The sequence below is a fragment of the Lathamus discolor genome, chromosome 1 (assembly GCF_037157495.1).
Source record: "Lathamus discolor isolate bLatDis1 chromosome 1, bLatDis1.hap1, whole genome shotgun sequence".
Taxonomy (NCBI): domain Eukaryota; kingdom Metazoa; phylum Chordata; class Aves; order Psittaciformes; family Psittacidae; genus Lathamus; species Lathamus discolor.
Window position 1 is genome coordinate 76079536 of NC_088884.1, and position 14910 is coordinate 76094445.

The 14910-nt window shown below is 44.5% G+C and overlaps 1 protein-coding gene across 1 annotated transcript in view; it reads left to right on the forward strand.

The window, feature by feature from the left end:
* Positions 1-14073, forward strand: part of TMEM178B (transmembrane protein 178B) — a 245107-nt gene extending 231034 nt beyond the window's left edge. The window contains exons 4-5 of the mRNA XM_065681413.1: positions 10828-10908; positions 13856-14073. Of these exons, the coding sequence (XP_065537485.1) occupies positions 10828-10908; positions 13856-13944 (170 nt within the window). The 3' untranslated portion in view covers positions 13945-14073. The remainder of the gene's footprint in view (positions 1-10827; positions 10909-13855) is intronic.
* Positions 14074-14910: the final 837 nt, after the last annotated feature.

Here is a 14910-nt window from a genome sequence, read left to right on the forward strand (position 1 = left end):
TGCTACTGCCGTGCTTCAAGCTAGGCACATGCCTAATTGCTCTGCTAGATTGGGAATTACATTAAAATATATTAAACTTCAACATATTTTGAAAATCCAAAAATGTGGCCATTCTCATTATGTTTCAAGCATTGTCAAGGATATTTGAACTGTGTATGCAGCCTCTCAACCAAGTGGAGCACTTTTTAGCCAATCTGTGCACAGTTTAATGAGTTTTGGGTAGCAACATCCAGTTGTCACGAGTATTCAAGAGTGGCTTGTCCTGCGAGGTTTGGGCTCCTGTGCTGCTACAAGAGGCAAAGTGGCTCCTGTGGCCACCGGTGCTAACAACACATCAGCAACAACTGACTATTGTGATAGGTCGCTCTGGTAAGATGTGAGTGTGGTGGCTGATTTCACAAGTAATGCAGCATCTTATCAAGTGTATTGTACTTTTCCATTTCTTCCTGTAATCTGTTTGAGAAGAGGTGAACAGAAGTTGTTTAAACATGAAACAACCCCTAACTTCTTGTTCTGTCACTTTAAGGTGCTAATCTGCAGACACACAGGTGTTTGTGCACGGGCATCGGTGTTTGCAGGACTGTTGCCCTGAAGGATCATTTTAGTGGCAGGGTTGAGATCAGGGAACCAGCAGGGAAAGTGAGCAAACCCCTGTAACTTTGAACAGACAAAAGTCGCAGAAAGCATCATAGGACTTCGCCAAAAAAACTGGCTACATCTTACAGTTTTCCTTTTGCTTTGATTTGGTTTGGGTTTGGTTTTATCCAGATCGGCACAGAAGACTGTATTTCCATCAATTAAAATCTTGTCTGGTAACTAACTAAACAACTTGTTCATGGAAAATTAAAGAATAAATAAGTAAACTGTCAGTTGTGGAATGTAAACTGATTAAACAAATAAAAAAATCATGTTGTGTGTTTTAAGCGGCTGTGTCTGCTTGTATCTGGAGCAGGGCTGGACACCTCTCACCATTCCCTTCCTCAGGTGAAGGACGAAGGACAAAGAGTGGAACTGGAAGGTGGGTGGCCTCTGACCACTGGAGCACTGGAAAAGCACTGGAAATGCTCTTTTCAAACCACTAGTAATAATGATTATATGGCTTCTGATCAGAAACACTGTAAGATGCTGCATCCCTGGAGACACTGAACGCCAGGCTGGATGTGGTTCTGGGCAACCTGATCTAGTTGGAGATCTCAACTCATTGCACTCAGCTCATTGCATGGGGTTGGACCAGATGGCTTTTGAAGGTTCCTTCCAACCCAAACTATGATTCCATGACTCTATGAAACTACAAGCACAACCAGTATCTCAACCTGACTGCTTATGAAGAGATTTTTCTGCCTATCATAAAAGGGATTGATTCCTACCAGAACCTTGGGAACTGTATGTACTCTAACACCATTAATCCCTTTCTGTGGCCACTTAACGTCTAGAAGTCTGTGAATTGACTGAAATGTATAGAGATATCGCAGTAGATTACCACCCACCTTCCCCTAGTAAATAAAGAAACAAAAGTGAGCATGAAATACGGCCTTTTGGGTTTTCAGTGCTCAGCTGTAAAGGCTTTGGGCAACTTGGCAGGTACAACCCTGCACTCATATTAGTGCTTCCTCATTGCACTTGCATCCTCAGGCCAACAATAACAAATCAGACAGGCATTTTCTACACAGCTTTGAGTGTGCAACTAGAGTTGGGCTGCATGTGTCCCAGGTTGAGCACCCAAAGATCAGGGTATTCATAACAACTGTAAAGGTATAAAAACTAGGCCAAATGTATAGAAGGAAAGTAAAAGGAATGGACAAAAGTGCTTTAGAGTGTGCAAGCAGAGGAAAAGCAAGAGTAGGTCTAAGAGAAAAACAACTTTTTTATAATTTAATCAATTACTTTTAAATAAATTAACTAGAACTAAATTATTTAAAAAAAAATGCTGGCAAGGTATTTTTAAACCACAATTATTTTGTTGGGAATGGTGCTAAATACTGAAATTGCCAGTGTTGGCTGTTTTTACCTGATTGAGCAGCTGTACCTATCAAGACCTGACAGTCAAAAAGAAGGAGGCACCTAAACGTCCTGCCAGAAAGTGCCTGGCACATTCTTCTAGCTGATTTTTTTCCCAAGCTGACTGATCTTTAGTGACAGACTTTGGGCTGTAGCAACAACAACCACCAACCTATCTCCTGCAGTTCTCAGGATGGAGTCCTTCCTCTCCCCAAAGAGATGCTGTCTAAAATATCAACTGCAATAAGGAACCAAATGAAGGGTCTGAAGGGAGGAGAATAAGAGTGCATTCTCTGTCAAAAACCTCATTGGTACTAGCATATGTTCCTTGACCTCTTCTCTGTCACTAATGGCTGAGGAAGTGAGAAATCTTGCCACAACTCACTGATACCAGTTGCATTACCCGCGCTTATGACGTGTCTGCTCCTACAAATAAAGCACAGAGTAAGAGGGGAAAGAGCTTGCTGGAGGGTGCAGAACCTGGCAACCCCCCCAAGACAAATGAAGGGAGTTAAAGCTGTACAATGGCATATTCAGCACCATGAAGAAGTAAAACCCTTTCAATTAAAACTCTCATCTTGCTTCTGCTGCTTGGCACAGCTGCCCACCCAGCCATCCACACCTGCTTAGTGAAACCTCTGGTTTAGCAGCAAATACCTAAGGGCTGCTAAGGTCTTTGCTCTCTGCCATGAGCAGAGACAATGTGATTCATTGATGCTAAAAATGGAAGCCTGCAGAGCTCGCTTTGTTGCAGGGCAGAAAGCAGGTGCCCTGTCTCATGGCAGTGATGGCAGGGAAAGCTTCAGGAGCGCGGCTGCTGGATCAGAGGATTTGGCTGCTCAGCACCTATATGGGGAAGGGGGAAGAAGAACACAAATGGAAGGAGCTGGCTGCTCTTTGAAGGCTGAGCTACAGACACTATCATGGAAGGGCCTGTGCTGCAGAAAGAGAGTGGCCTGACATCAGGGAAGATTTGTGCATAGAACTCCAGGGTTGCATTAGCCCTGTGAAGGCTGAATGTTAACCTGCAATGCACTGTTGCTCCCTGCAGTGCTCAGGCTGCCCAACCCTGCTGCTGCCAGCTCAATGGTGCTTTGCTTTGCTCAGTTCTGGGGGTCCGGCTCTCTGGCATGAGGGGAGACACCAGGTAATGCCATAGCACTGCACAGGAGCCTGCAACCCAGCTAGACAAAGCAGACAGTGAGCAAGAGAAGGGAAGACTCATTAGCTGTAGTTCACCACATGGGAAACAGAGAACAGAGGGATTTGAATAACTCAACATCACACAAGCCACCCGTGGCAGAGCAGGGGCTTGCTGTGCCCTTGTCAGGCTATCTCAGTCGGGAAGGCAAGGGCTGAGGATGCCTTATCTCCTCATCTTGCCAGGCACCCGCACTTGGCAGCTCACAGTTTGGGAAGTATAGCAGGAGTGCTCATCTCTCGTGGTCCAAATCCCACTTTGAATTAGCACCATTGCCCTCAAAGATACCTCCATCTATTCAAGACTCTGCCGGTCACGAAGGGAAGTAACAACTCACTTGGTAAGGAAGATAGTGAGTATTTTAAGAATTAGGTTTAGGAGAGAGAAAGATACCCATTGGCTTCCTCTGGGACACAGTGGGGCTTTGACAGGTAGAGCAGAAAGGCAACAACTACTGTTCTTAAGAGCAGTGAAATCCTTTGCTCTGCCCCGAGTAGCACCCCAAAGCGCAGTTTTCCCTTTGCTTTGGGTATCTGCTAATGCTTTCTGCCTGCAGTGGAGCGAAGACCCTCACACTGAAATGCAACCGCTCTGTTTCAGAGGCAGGATAATCTCACGGTGACCTTTCTTGTCAAAAGCGCATGATAACTGCAGCAGACTGGTGCTGCATGGGGTGAGGATGTTGGTAATGAAATGCTTTCATAGCTCGACACTCATTATTCCATTACATTATCAGGCTCTTCCCCAGGGGCCCTCTAAAGAGTCACGGCTGAGCTCTTTTCCTGCAGAGACCAAAAGCAGACCACCTCGCAAGCTGCATTTACTAAATTTTTCGCTGCCTCCCTGCTCAGGGGGAGTGTGCTCTTGTTCATTTGCATCAGACAGAAGTGGAAGAACTACGCCAGCTCAGCTATGACTTTATCAGCCTGCTAACCCACGCCAAAGCAGCCAGCCTACTGCCAGCCAGGAGCAGACAAGGCTGCTGCCACCCCAAAGCTTAGCATGCAGGGCCCATGCTTGCCAAAGGGTCTCCAGCGTGCCTCGGCCACCCTCTCTCTGCTATCCCGCATTTGCCATTCACTTGCAAAGGTTGTCCATGAATGAATTCTTTGCTAGAAAATGAGTTTTCCCTTTGACTACTTAATTCCCTGTGATTCCTTCCCATCCTCAGATAAACCCTTGGTCTTCTCAGTTCTGAAATTCAAAGTGGCTGCCACCCGGAGGCGAGGACTTCGCCTGGAGCTGACTGCTCAGAATGAAGCCTGCGTTGGCTGTGATAGCAAAGCCCTCTGATGGAGCTCAGCTCTTTACCAGGAAATGAGCTGGTGGCCCAAGGGCAGGCCCAGCGGCCTGAAAGCTGTACTGCCAGCAGATACAGCCGGAGAGAGGTCACAGAGTCTAAGCTCTGGGCAATCATCTCCCCCCTGCTCAGCTCCCCAGAGACAACCCTTTCAGTCAAAGGTGATGGTGAATATTTTGGGAGGTATTAAACAGAGAACCAGAAGCACTACAGATCTTGCTTTGGCTTATGCTAACTGTTCACAGCAACGCTCACAATGCGTGCCAGGAACATAAAGGGAGAAATAAACCCTGCCATAAGGAGCATGTGATTTGGAAAAGCAGAAGCAGGCAAAGGGTGAGAGCAGGGAATAAAATGCACAGGTGAAGTCTCCATAGCCACAGTTGGCACTTGGAGTTGGCCATATATATTTGAAACAACCCTGCACAGAAAGCTGCTTAATACTTTAATGCCTTCTGAGGGCTAAATAAACTCCAAGTGAGCATATACCGCGTGTACACATGCAGACACACACACCCTCAAGTGGTAGGTAAAACATGGAACAAAACCAAATATCCATCTTCGCAGCAAGGTGTATTTCCTCCTTTTTAGCTATGTTTTGTTATAATCTTCCTGCAAACCTGTCAGAGAAAAGGAGGCTGAGACTAAAACAAGTTGCTCTGTGCACTGAACAAAACCTCAACTTTTCAGTTTCATACTTGGGGTGCCTGTCTGACATGCTGCAGTTTCTGCCTCATTCGACATAACCTTGTTCCCTTTAGGAGTTCTCTACCCACCATGTTTGCAGCAAAAAATACCATGTGCTGAGTTTTATAAGGAGCTTTCAAACAGAACAGGTGACTGCTGAGTCCTCCCTCCCATCCCTTCTGTCAGATGGAGCTTCATGCATTACCTCACACTTCTCATCTCTTCCCAGCTACTGATTGCAAGTAGCCAGGGGATTCAAGGGTTGATGGGGACAGATGGGCAGACATGAAGTGACAGAACATTCATTTCCTTAGGAAACCAGGCTAAAAATACTATGTTCAGAGTTCAGCTTTTTCTGTGAAGATGCTCAGTTTCCCGGGAGGCCGAGGCAGTGGTTGCAGGTGGCAGCAGCAGCTCTGTGTCCTGGGTGACACCTTTCCCTATCACAGGTGTCATTGCTGTTCCTGCCAAAGCTGCATCATGTCAGTTCTTCCTTTTGGACAGGAGGCTCTGCAGTTGTTGAGATCTTCATTCTGGGTCTGAGCTCCAAAGAGAAGCCCACCAGGGAAGATGATATGTAAACATTCATGGTCAGAGCGGAGATCCACGTTGTCTGAGGCAGGACCTAAATGCTCCCAAGCTAAACCTGGCAAGCTGGAACATCTGCAGAGACAGGAAGATGTCCCTAAGGAAAGCTGTGCCTCAGGATGGGCTGTCAGCCAGGCTTTTCCCCCTTCCCCAATAGCACCATCCTGAACAGCCTTGCAGGAAACCTTGCAACCCCCCTGCCTGCCTTGCTTTGCCCACCAGTAGGCAGGGATGGAAGTCAACATCTGCAAGAGCTTATTGCAAAGACTACTAAGAAAGTGCTGCTGCAAACGCAGCATAGTCCCAGTCCGTACTAAGCAGTCCCTTTCCACCATTTTGCCAGCAGCAACCAATTAGTTTTCACCATCCTTGTGACAGAGGTAGGGCCGAGTCACGCATTTGTTAATAACGTGCTCATCCGTTGTTGAACACTGAGTGTGCTCCTGCAGCACAAGGGCTTACAGGACTCACAAACAGGGTTGCAGGAGGTCATGTACCAGCAGCACTGCCCAGTGAGTGTGGGTAAAGAGAAGACAGAGGGGGGCTGTGCTGTGCCCCCAGGCAGTGCCAGGGTGGCTGCCGGTGCTTGGCCTCCAGGCAGTGCTCCCAAAGGCACTGCGGATGGCTCGTGATTGTCCCTGGCTCGTGATTGTCCCATCAGACTTCGCTGACAAGTACTTAAATTGAGTGAGCTCATCCCATAACATTTAAGGAGGAAGCCGGAGGACAGAGGAATGAAAAGCAATGTGGTTTTCTTTTAGCACCTCTCTTTCTCATTTTGTCCTGAAGTGTTAGCACCTTAAATAAAAAACCTTTTACTGCCTCCCTGCTGCCTGTGTCCAGTCACAAATAGTGAGGTCAAGGCCAAGGGCCCAACTATCCAGCTCTGCCCTCAAGAGTGTCACCTCTGCGCAGAGCCCTTCATTCGCTTTCCTCTCTCATTTCTCCTTTGCTGTCACATTCACTCCTGCCAGCTCAGAAAACACTTGCCTTTTTCGTCCAGAGATCAGAGGAGGTTGAGGGCAAATTCAGTTCCCGAGGTCTGCTGTTTTAGCTTCCATCCTACCAACAGAACGGCCAAGAGGAACCACGCTACTGATTCCAGTTTCTCACAGTGCATTTCCAAACTGCGAACCACACTGAGAGCTGCCCCTGCTTTCTCCTGCAGCCCTGAGAAGGGTTGGCTAGAAAGCAGTCTCCTATAATTCTGCTTCCCGGGAAGCCCCCATTAATCAGTGGGAGGGTGTTGGAGATACTCCGGAAAAAAAAAAATCCAGACCAGAATGAACATCAGGAATGAGTAGAGTTGATAAAAATAATGAAGTTGGATGAGGATGGTTTTGATGTGCCCAGAGAGGAAGCAGTCATAAAAGTTTCCATCAGGTGTGCAATGTACCCATAAAATGTTCCAAATATATTTTCATGCATTTGCAGCTGGACAAGAAAAAGCCAAACCAAAAAACCTTACATTTGTCAGTACTTATTTTACCAGTGAGAAAAACAACGATCTGTTGTTGGACTACACAGTATGAAGCAAAGCTAGAGAGGGGAATTGTTTTGATACATGTTCAAGTGGCTCTGTGCAGGTGTAACACAGCTAAATATAAGCTGGCATGGCTGATAGGCATCAACAGCTTGAAAAATCTTGCCATCTGCTTGTCGTGAATGCATTTTCATTTACTTCCACAAGCTGAGGATCATGTCCCAAACCTTTTAAATTCTGATGGCTCAGAACTCCTCTGAGTTTTTGCTTCGTTCAATGCAACATCAGGAGATGCTATGTGTCAAGAAGGTGATGGCTTCCTGGTCTGATGCAAGACCATCCAATATGTCACCTGGAAGCATCTGACATACCCAAGAGATGTCGGATCACTGTGACAGAATTCAGCTTCACTGTGTCTCCAGCAGGACTGGCCTATGCAGGGACTGGTTTTTGCCATGGAAATTCAGCAATGCTGTCTCTGCTGAGTGGTCTCCCTGCTCACATGGGAAGGGATCTGTGACCATTTCTCGTCCTGACTGTGCCATTTTGTGGTAACCAGGTCACATAAAATGTCCTGTAACTGAAACAGGATTTTCTTGAGCTATTTAAACCTTTATCAGAAAAAAATGGGCAAAAATCTATCAGAACAACCTGCTCCAGAACTATCCATCACTCACGGAGATTCAAACTTAATTTGATTGCTATTAGTGAATGTACTCTTATTGTCCTCTGCTTAATGAATGTTGCAGTTGTAGTAATAAGATTATTGGTAATACGAAACATATTTGCAGAATGAAGAGAAGATAATTAAATGATACCTTGAGGGTGATTTCTGTTTAAGACACAGTATCTGTGCCATAGAGTAAATAAACTTGATGAAGGAAGATATCAATGACTACTAACTTGAGATACAATTATTCCCAAATTAGCAGGATGCACATTTCATTACGGTGAAACACCTGGTGGCTGATGCTTGGTCCAGGCTATTTCACCTGCCTGTGAGGGTGTGGGACAAAGCCTTGCCCAAGGAAGCAGGCAAGCAGATGTGGTTCCCCACAGCCCATGGTGGGACTCAGCACCCACACAGGAGACAGCCCAACATATAAACAGGATTCCTGTAAATACACTGGGTCATGAACTGTGAGGTTTTGACAATTCCAAGAGATCAGACTGTGCCTGGCTTTCAAGAGCTCTCTGCCTTACATCTTGTCCAGCTCCCATTGCCCATGTGTAACGGCAACAAAAGCCTGACCGCACAGAAGTGACAGGGGTGCTTGGACATAAAAGTCATAGTCTTAAGACCACATCTTCCGTTCTAAAGTGATGCTTAGTGATATTTCAGCATAAGCATTAGTGGAAGGAATATGCTGCTGCTGCTTGGATCTGCAGTACTGGCTTGGGACAAAGCAGTTGCATAGTCATGAACCTGCAGATGCTGAGGCTGCCCATCCCTCCCAGAAGAAACAACAGACTCATTGCCCCCTTTCTCCCTCCCTTCTTGGATTTGGAGATGATCACATAACTGATCATGTGATGGAGGTGACAATCTCTGGTGAATACAGAGCTGCTTATGTCCCACTGTTCCAATAAAGCAATGGCAACTGCTATACACACACAGAGCGCATACACAGCTCTGCAGCTTGCCCTACTTCGTCCAAATGAACCATCTAAATTGCTTGCATTTTCAGTGTATGTGGTGAGTTATACCCACTTCCTCAGTGCCTTTAATGTCTGAGGAATATTTTCCTGGATCTTTGCTTAGATTTTTCAGTCCCTAAAGGACTTTCACACAACCATTTTGATCCTAACTAATGAGAGTTTCTACATAATTTTGAATAGTAATTCTGCTAATAACATTATTTTCTCTATAGTCTCTCAGCTATAGCTCTGGCAATCACAGTCTGTCTTTTGCTCAAAAATTTGGATATTCGGTTGGTTGTCTTTCTAAGTCGTATCATTACCCACCAAATCTAATTCTAAGCTGCACCTACTGCATTTGCACACAGGTATCTGTGAGTGGGTCTGGGTCCCCCAAATGCCTGCCAGCTGTGCATGAAACTGCAAACAGTAATTCCTACAAGGAACTGGCTTGACTGAGTGTCACATGGCCAATTTCAGCAAGCACTCGTTTCTGTAAATTAAAGCCAAAATCTATTTATTTACCAAAGCAGGCCAATATCACATTTCACTGGCATGGAAGTCATTGTTTCTAGCTTTGAGCAGAGCTTTGCAGCACCACTGGCAGCATCTTTAGAGAAATAAGCGCCTAACTTACCTCTTGTGCTGTGAACCACTGTAACAGAGTCCCCTAATGAACTCCTTCAGTATCTCAGACTGTATTAATATTGACATTGCACATCCATTAAATATCACTGCACAGCAGTGCTCCAGGTGGTTGCTGCAAGCAGCTAGATTAGGGGCAAATGTCTCTGTGTTACCGACCTTCCCAATGAATTTATATATTTTCCTTGTCCCTGTGGACAGGTCCTCCTCTGTCACCTCACCCACAATCTACTCATTTGACTTCTTTGGTTAATGTAATTTATTCATACATTATTTGCATTGCCTAGAAATTTCCATATTGTTTGCCTAGCTTTGTCCTAGGAGGTCTGGCACTAGAAGATACTGTGTTTTGTTCCTACAGAGAGGAACGTGACAGTACCTGTTGTAACATCTTCCATCCAATGATCCTACTAACATCCCCCCTTTGCCTCTAATTTAAGGGTAATTTTCCTAAAGACAGTAATTGCAGAGAGGAGATAGTAGCATGAGGCTAAAGGAGAGAGACTTTTCCAGGTCTGCTCTGTATTCAGTTGAGACCTTTCCTGGGTCAGTTTTATAAATGATGCCTTTTCCAATATATTTCCCAGTTTCCAATATATTTTCCAGTTTTGTTCACATACTTCTTTAGTGCTTATTAAGCTTGTCACTGTCCATTCTGGTTTCTATATTTACTTCGTGCTGTGCCTGACTCTCCTACAAGCATCTTCTAAAAGTATTCCTGGCAACATATTTGCTTCTGTGAAACAGTTAAAAAATAAATGTCCTATTTACTTCCACTTACACAATTTCATCTTTGGCTGCTATGTTGTACATTTTTGCTATATAATTTTCACCTAAGCAAGCTGTGCTGTCCTTGTTTTCCTTACACATGCTATATATTCCCTTCTGTTGGTATTCATATGCTTTTGTAGAACAATGTAATCCTTAGTACTCCTTGCATCTTTCATCATATAATAGACATTGTCCCAACTTACGCTACCTGCTCCATTGTGCATAAACTGTTTTACGTGTTTGACATCTTAAATATCCTTTTTTCTATGACCTGGGTTTCTCCATGTACATGTAATGTCAGAGCCCTGTTCATTCTCTGCAAGATTCAGTCTGAACCAAGTGGTTTCTGTCTCTTGGCAAAGGATATCTTCTCTGTTAATTCTTAATTGTAAATCTCCTCTTAGAGGTTTAACTGCTTCATTCTTGCATTTATGGTATTTCCTTAATTTACTTTACTCCAGGTACCTTCTGGTATTCAGTACTGAAATTACTCTTCCCATCTGTTCTTTGAAACAGAAAGCAAGAAAACAAAGCAAGCAAAGATGTCACATAAATGGAGTCAACAACGCCTGTGCATTTTGAGAGCATGGATAGCAGGTTTGTAACTGCGGCTCAAACTGCTTTCATTTAATGTAAAATACAAGACTGTTCTAATCTAGCCTTGTTAAGTCCCAGAGTCTTACACTGCCCCCAGCATCATCTTATTATAGATCCTTACAGCAGCATATTAAGTGAAAAGAATGCCTAGCCAGTGCAAAAAGCAAAGCCAACCTTTGAACAGACACCATATCACAATGTGATATGGATTCAAAGAAAATACACTCTATGCAGTGAAAGAAACTACAAAGAGCTCAAAAGCAACGTCTGTGTCATAATTAGAATGTCAATTAGTAACACAAGAATAACAACAATAACATAACAGTTTTTAAAACCATATCGCTTGGGAACCTTCTGGAAGATAAATACAATGTGAACCTGTACAAAACCCAAACTAGCTACAGAGCTCATTGAAATACATTTGCTGAAAATGTTTATACAGAGTTTATACAGAAAACATGTTTGGAAGAACTCTCTAATGTCTTGCAAAACCTAAGGAAGCAGTATGTATGACAGGATCTGTATCTCCAGCAACCTTTCCCTCATGGGAGGAGTAAAAAGGTAACTGATAGCTGGGAGACAATGAAAAGCTGAATATCAGATTTTATTATAATTTAAAAGGAAAAAAACCACCAACGTATAGTTATGCATTCATCAGCACATGAAAACATCAAGACCTTTACTTCACAGACCAATGAAATGGTCAGTAACAATTCATGAGCAAGAGTCAGTATTAAAGGTAGGATATATCATTTGGCAGGGATTGAGGTAGACCAATTGATAGTAACTCAGCAGGATTATACTCTTCCTAAGTGGCCATATTTTGTGCTCCAAAATCCGTGATAAATTAATCTTTTAGCTTCTACAGAGGCAAAGTTATTTTGCTGGTGAAGAGGCATGGGAGCGGTTCATCATTACAGTGATGGATCTTTTCAGCCCGCCTTTGCCTGCAACTGATTCTGTTGCTCCCCCAACTCCACCTAAGTAGAAGGATAAACCAACTTTCCACCCCAGAGCACTGCCACTGACTTTGGAAGAAGTGAAACTTTGAGCAAACACAGTAATGTGCTGGGTATGCAATCTAAGATGTCAGCCAGATGTGTTCAGTGGGCCGTGGTGATGCACACAATTGAGTCAAAACAAAATGAAAATAGAAGCATTTAATAGGAAACCAACTGGGACTCTCTCTTTCCTTCAAACCGTGGCTGTTGCTCTTTGATTACAATTGCCCAAGGCCCCACTCCATCTGGTCCATGGATTAGGCTGTCACTGCCTCGGTGAAAAATGAATCATTGTTACAGATGTAACTATAGTTTTCAGAAGCTCTTCTGAATATAGGATCATCCAGCTATAGGATGTAACCAGGACAGCATATAGCAGCAGCTAGATTTTCGGGTAGGTGGTATCTTAATGTAAACACAGGTAGAGTAGTATGCAATATCACATTTCTGGACAGACAGAAATCAAGAAAAGCCTTAAATTTTTACACTGTCTCATCCCAACATACAACAGGGATACATGGAGAGAATACGACATTTATTCTGGCTATTGAATAATGAGCATTAATCTCTGCCAGAATCAAAATGCTGGACTGGAGATTCTCATGGTTTAAATCACTCAGATTCTGTCTGCAGAAGTGAAAATACCTGCTTGCAGGTGTAAGCCCAGGAGAGGTTAGGTATTACCAGCATGCTGGTTGATGGCTACATCCCTTCCAAATAGATGCTGCTTACAGTGGCACACACATACCATGAGCATGTCTGCGCTGTGCATTTGGTCTCTCTCTTTCTCTCTCCCTCCCTGTATTGTACTATTTGCTATGCAAAGTCCCTTAATATGTAGCAGCGCCATAGTAACAGCATGAGCTCAGGGATGAGTGGCCTGAGCCTGCATCAGCAGGACTTTCTTCAGGGTCATTTTGTCTACTGCCCTGCTACATTTAAAACTTAGGGTCCAGGGCTGCTCACCCTAACTGCAGAATCACAGAATGGTTTGGGTTGGAAAGGACCTTAAAGATCATCCTGTTCCAATCCCCCTGCAACAGGGAGGGACACCTTCCACTAGACACTTCCACAATGGCACCTACATTTACTGAATCGAAATAGGTTGGGAGTGAGTGCAGAGCCTTTTGAAACCTGTCTGTGCTAAAGGAACAAGTTCCTGACAAGATTGCCACAGAGCAATTTAATGGGTTTCTGCGGCTGTTCAAAAGCTGTGAATATCTCTATTCATTCCTTTGGAAAAAAAGGTTAATAAACTCTGAGAATCAGGGAATATTTCTATATAATAGCTCAGTCGTGGGAAGAGGGGGCAGGGTGTAAAGGTGGTGTTTTTTTGCTGCAGAAATATGCTAGGCACAGTCCTGAATTTCCTTCTAGGGACGGGTTAAAACTTAAACAGGGGAAGTTTAGATTGGATATAAGGAGGAAATTCTTTCCTGTTAGGGTGGTGAGACACTGGAATCCATTGCCCAGGGAGGTTGTGAGTGCTCCATCCCTGAGGGTGTTCAAGGCCAGGTTGGATGAAGCCTTGGGTGGGATGGTTTAGTGAGAGGTGTCCCTGCCCATGGCAGGGGGGTTGGAACTAGATGATCTTGAGGTCCTTTCCAACCCTAACTATTCTATGATTCTATGATTCTATGGTGAAATGTATGTTGTGTTCTGTGTACACAAGAGCCAAGGAAGAGCACGGAAGGGAAGAAAGGGGAGAGATTATTCTTGTACAGAGTTTCTCTGACCTACCCAACAAAAAACCCTGCCACTGGGATTCAGATCTTTCTCCAAGCCAGTGAAGCAGGCACTAACTGCGGACATGACTACCCCAGGGACGCACACCTCCAGACAGAGCTGGAAATGAGGGCAAGAGAATCCATCATGTACTTTCTCTGCTCTCACAGGTAGGAACTTTCTTTGATTAGCCTCAGTGGCTGCAGCACTCTCTTACACAGGATGGTGGCCAGGGATGGAATGGAGAAAGAGCTCTGTCTGCGGCCAGCCTGTGCCCATGGCTTGTGGTGAGAGAAAAGCTGGAGAGTGATGTGCCTGTAAGGCTGGAGCTTCAATCCCACAGCCTGATCTGGAGAGACAGGCCTGCTACCATCCACCAAGGAAAAGGGCTCTTCCCCACCTTAAATCATGATTGGTGTTCAGGTGCTGTAGAATTAAAGTAAAGCAAATTATAACCTCCCTGGCTGTGCCAGACATGAGAGATTTAGAGCCTGGGGTTTTTCTCATCAGCTGCACAAAAGCTTTGCACTGATATTAATCATGTGTAGAAAGCGGGGGGGGGGGGGGGGGGGCAGACTACAATCAGAAACAACCCTGACTCGCTCTAGCAGGAACACAAGCTTACATTGGTGTGACAAACATGCAGCTTTTACACAGCAATAAATCTGGTCTCTTTGCAATACAAGCAGCTACCTGCATTTTATTTGCACAGAAGCACTTGAAGACATACGACCACCTTGATGGCAGGAGATATGAATGACAGCACTTCTATTTTATTCCCTCAGCCTATCCTTAGCTGAGTCACGAATGCCAGAATAACCAGCAGGCAGAGGGGTCTCAATTCTTCAACACTGTAAGGACAACAGAATGACTACACTGTCTGTTTCTTTTGTGCATGCACAGGCATATATCCTTTATGCTACCATCATGAAAATCTCTTCTCTGCCCTTGTACAGTGCTGATACAGGACTTAGTGGAGATGCAAATGGGGTCATCCAGTTCAGCCATATGAGGCTTACCTATAGACTACATGGCTAGAATTAGCTTTCAGACCATGAATTTGAATTAAGCCCCACTGGTACTAAGCAGTGACTGTGAGCAGGACTTGTTCCTGATTCTGAAGCTCCCACTCAAAACTACATATCAGACGATGAAACCAGTAACTTCAGTAAGATGATTATCTATGTTCAATCCCATTACCAGAGAAACAGCAACAACAGAAAAACAGCAGTCCAGATGAGTTAGCTAAGATGAGGACCTGAGGACATATTGTGCT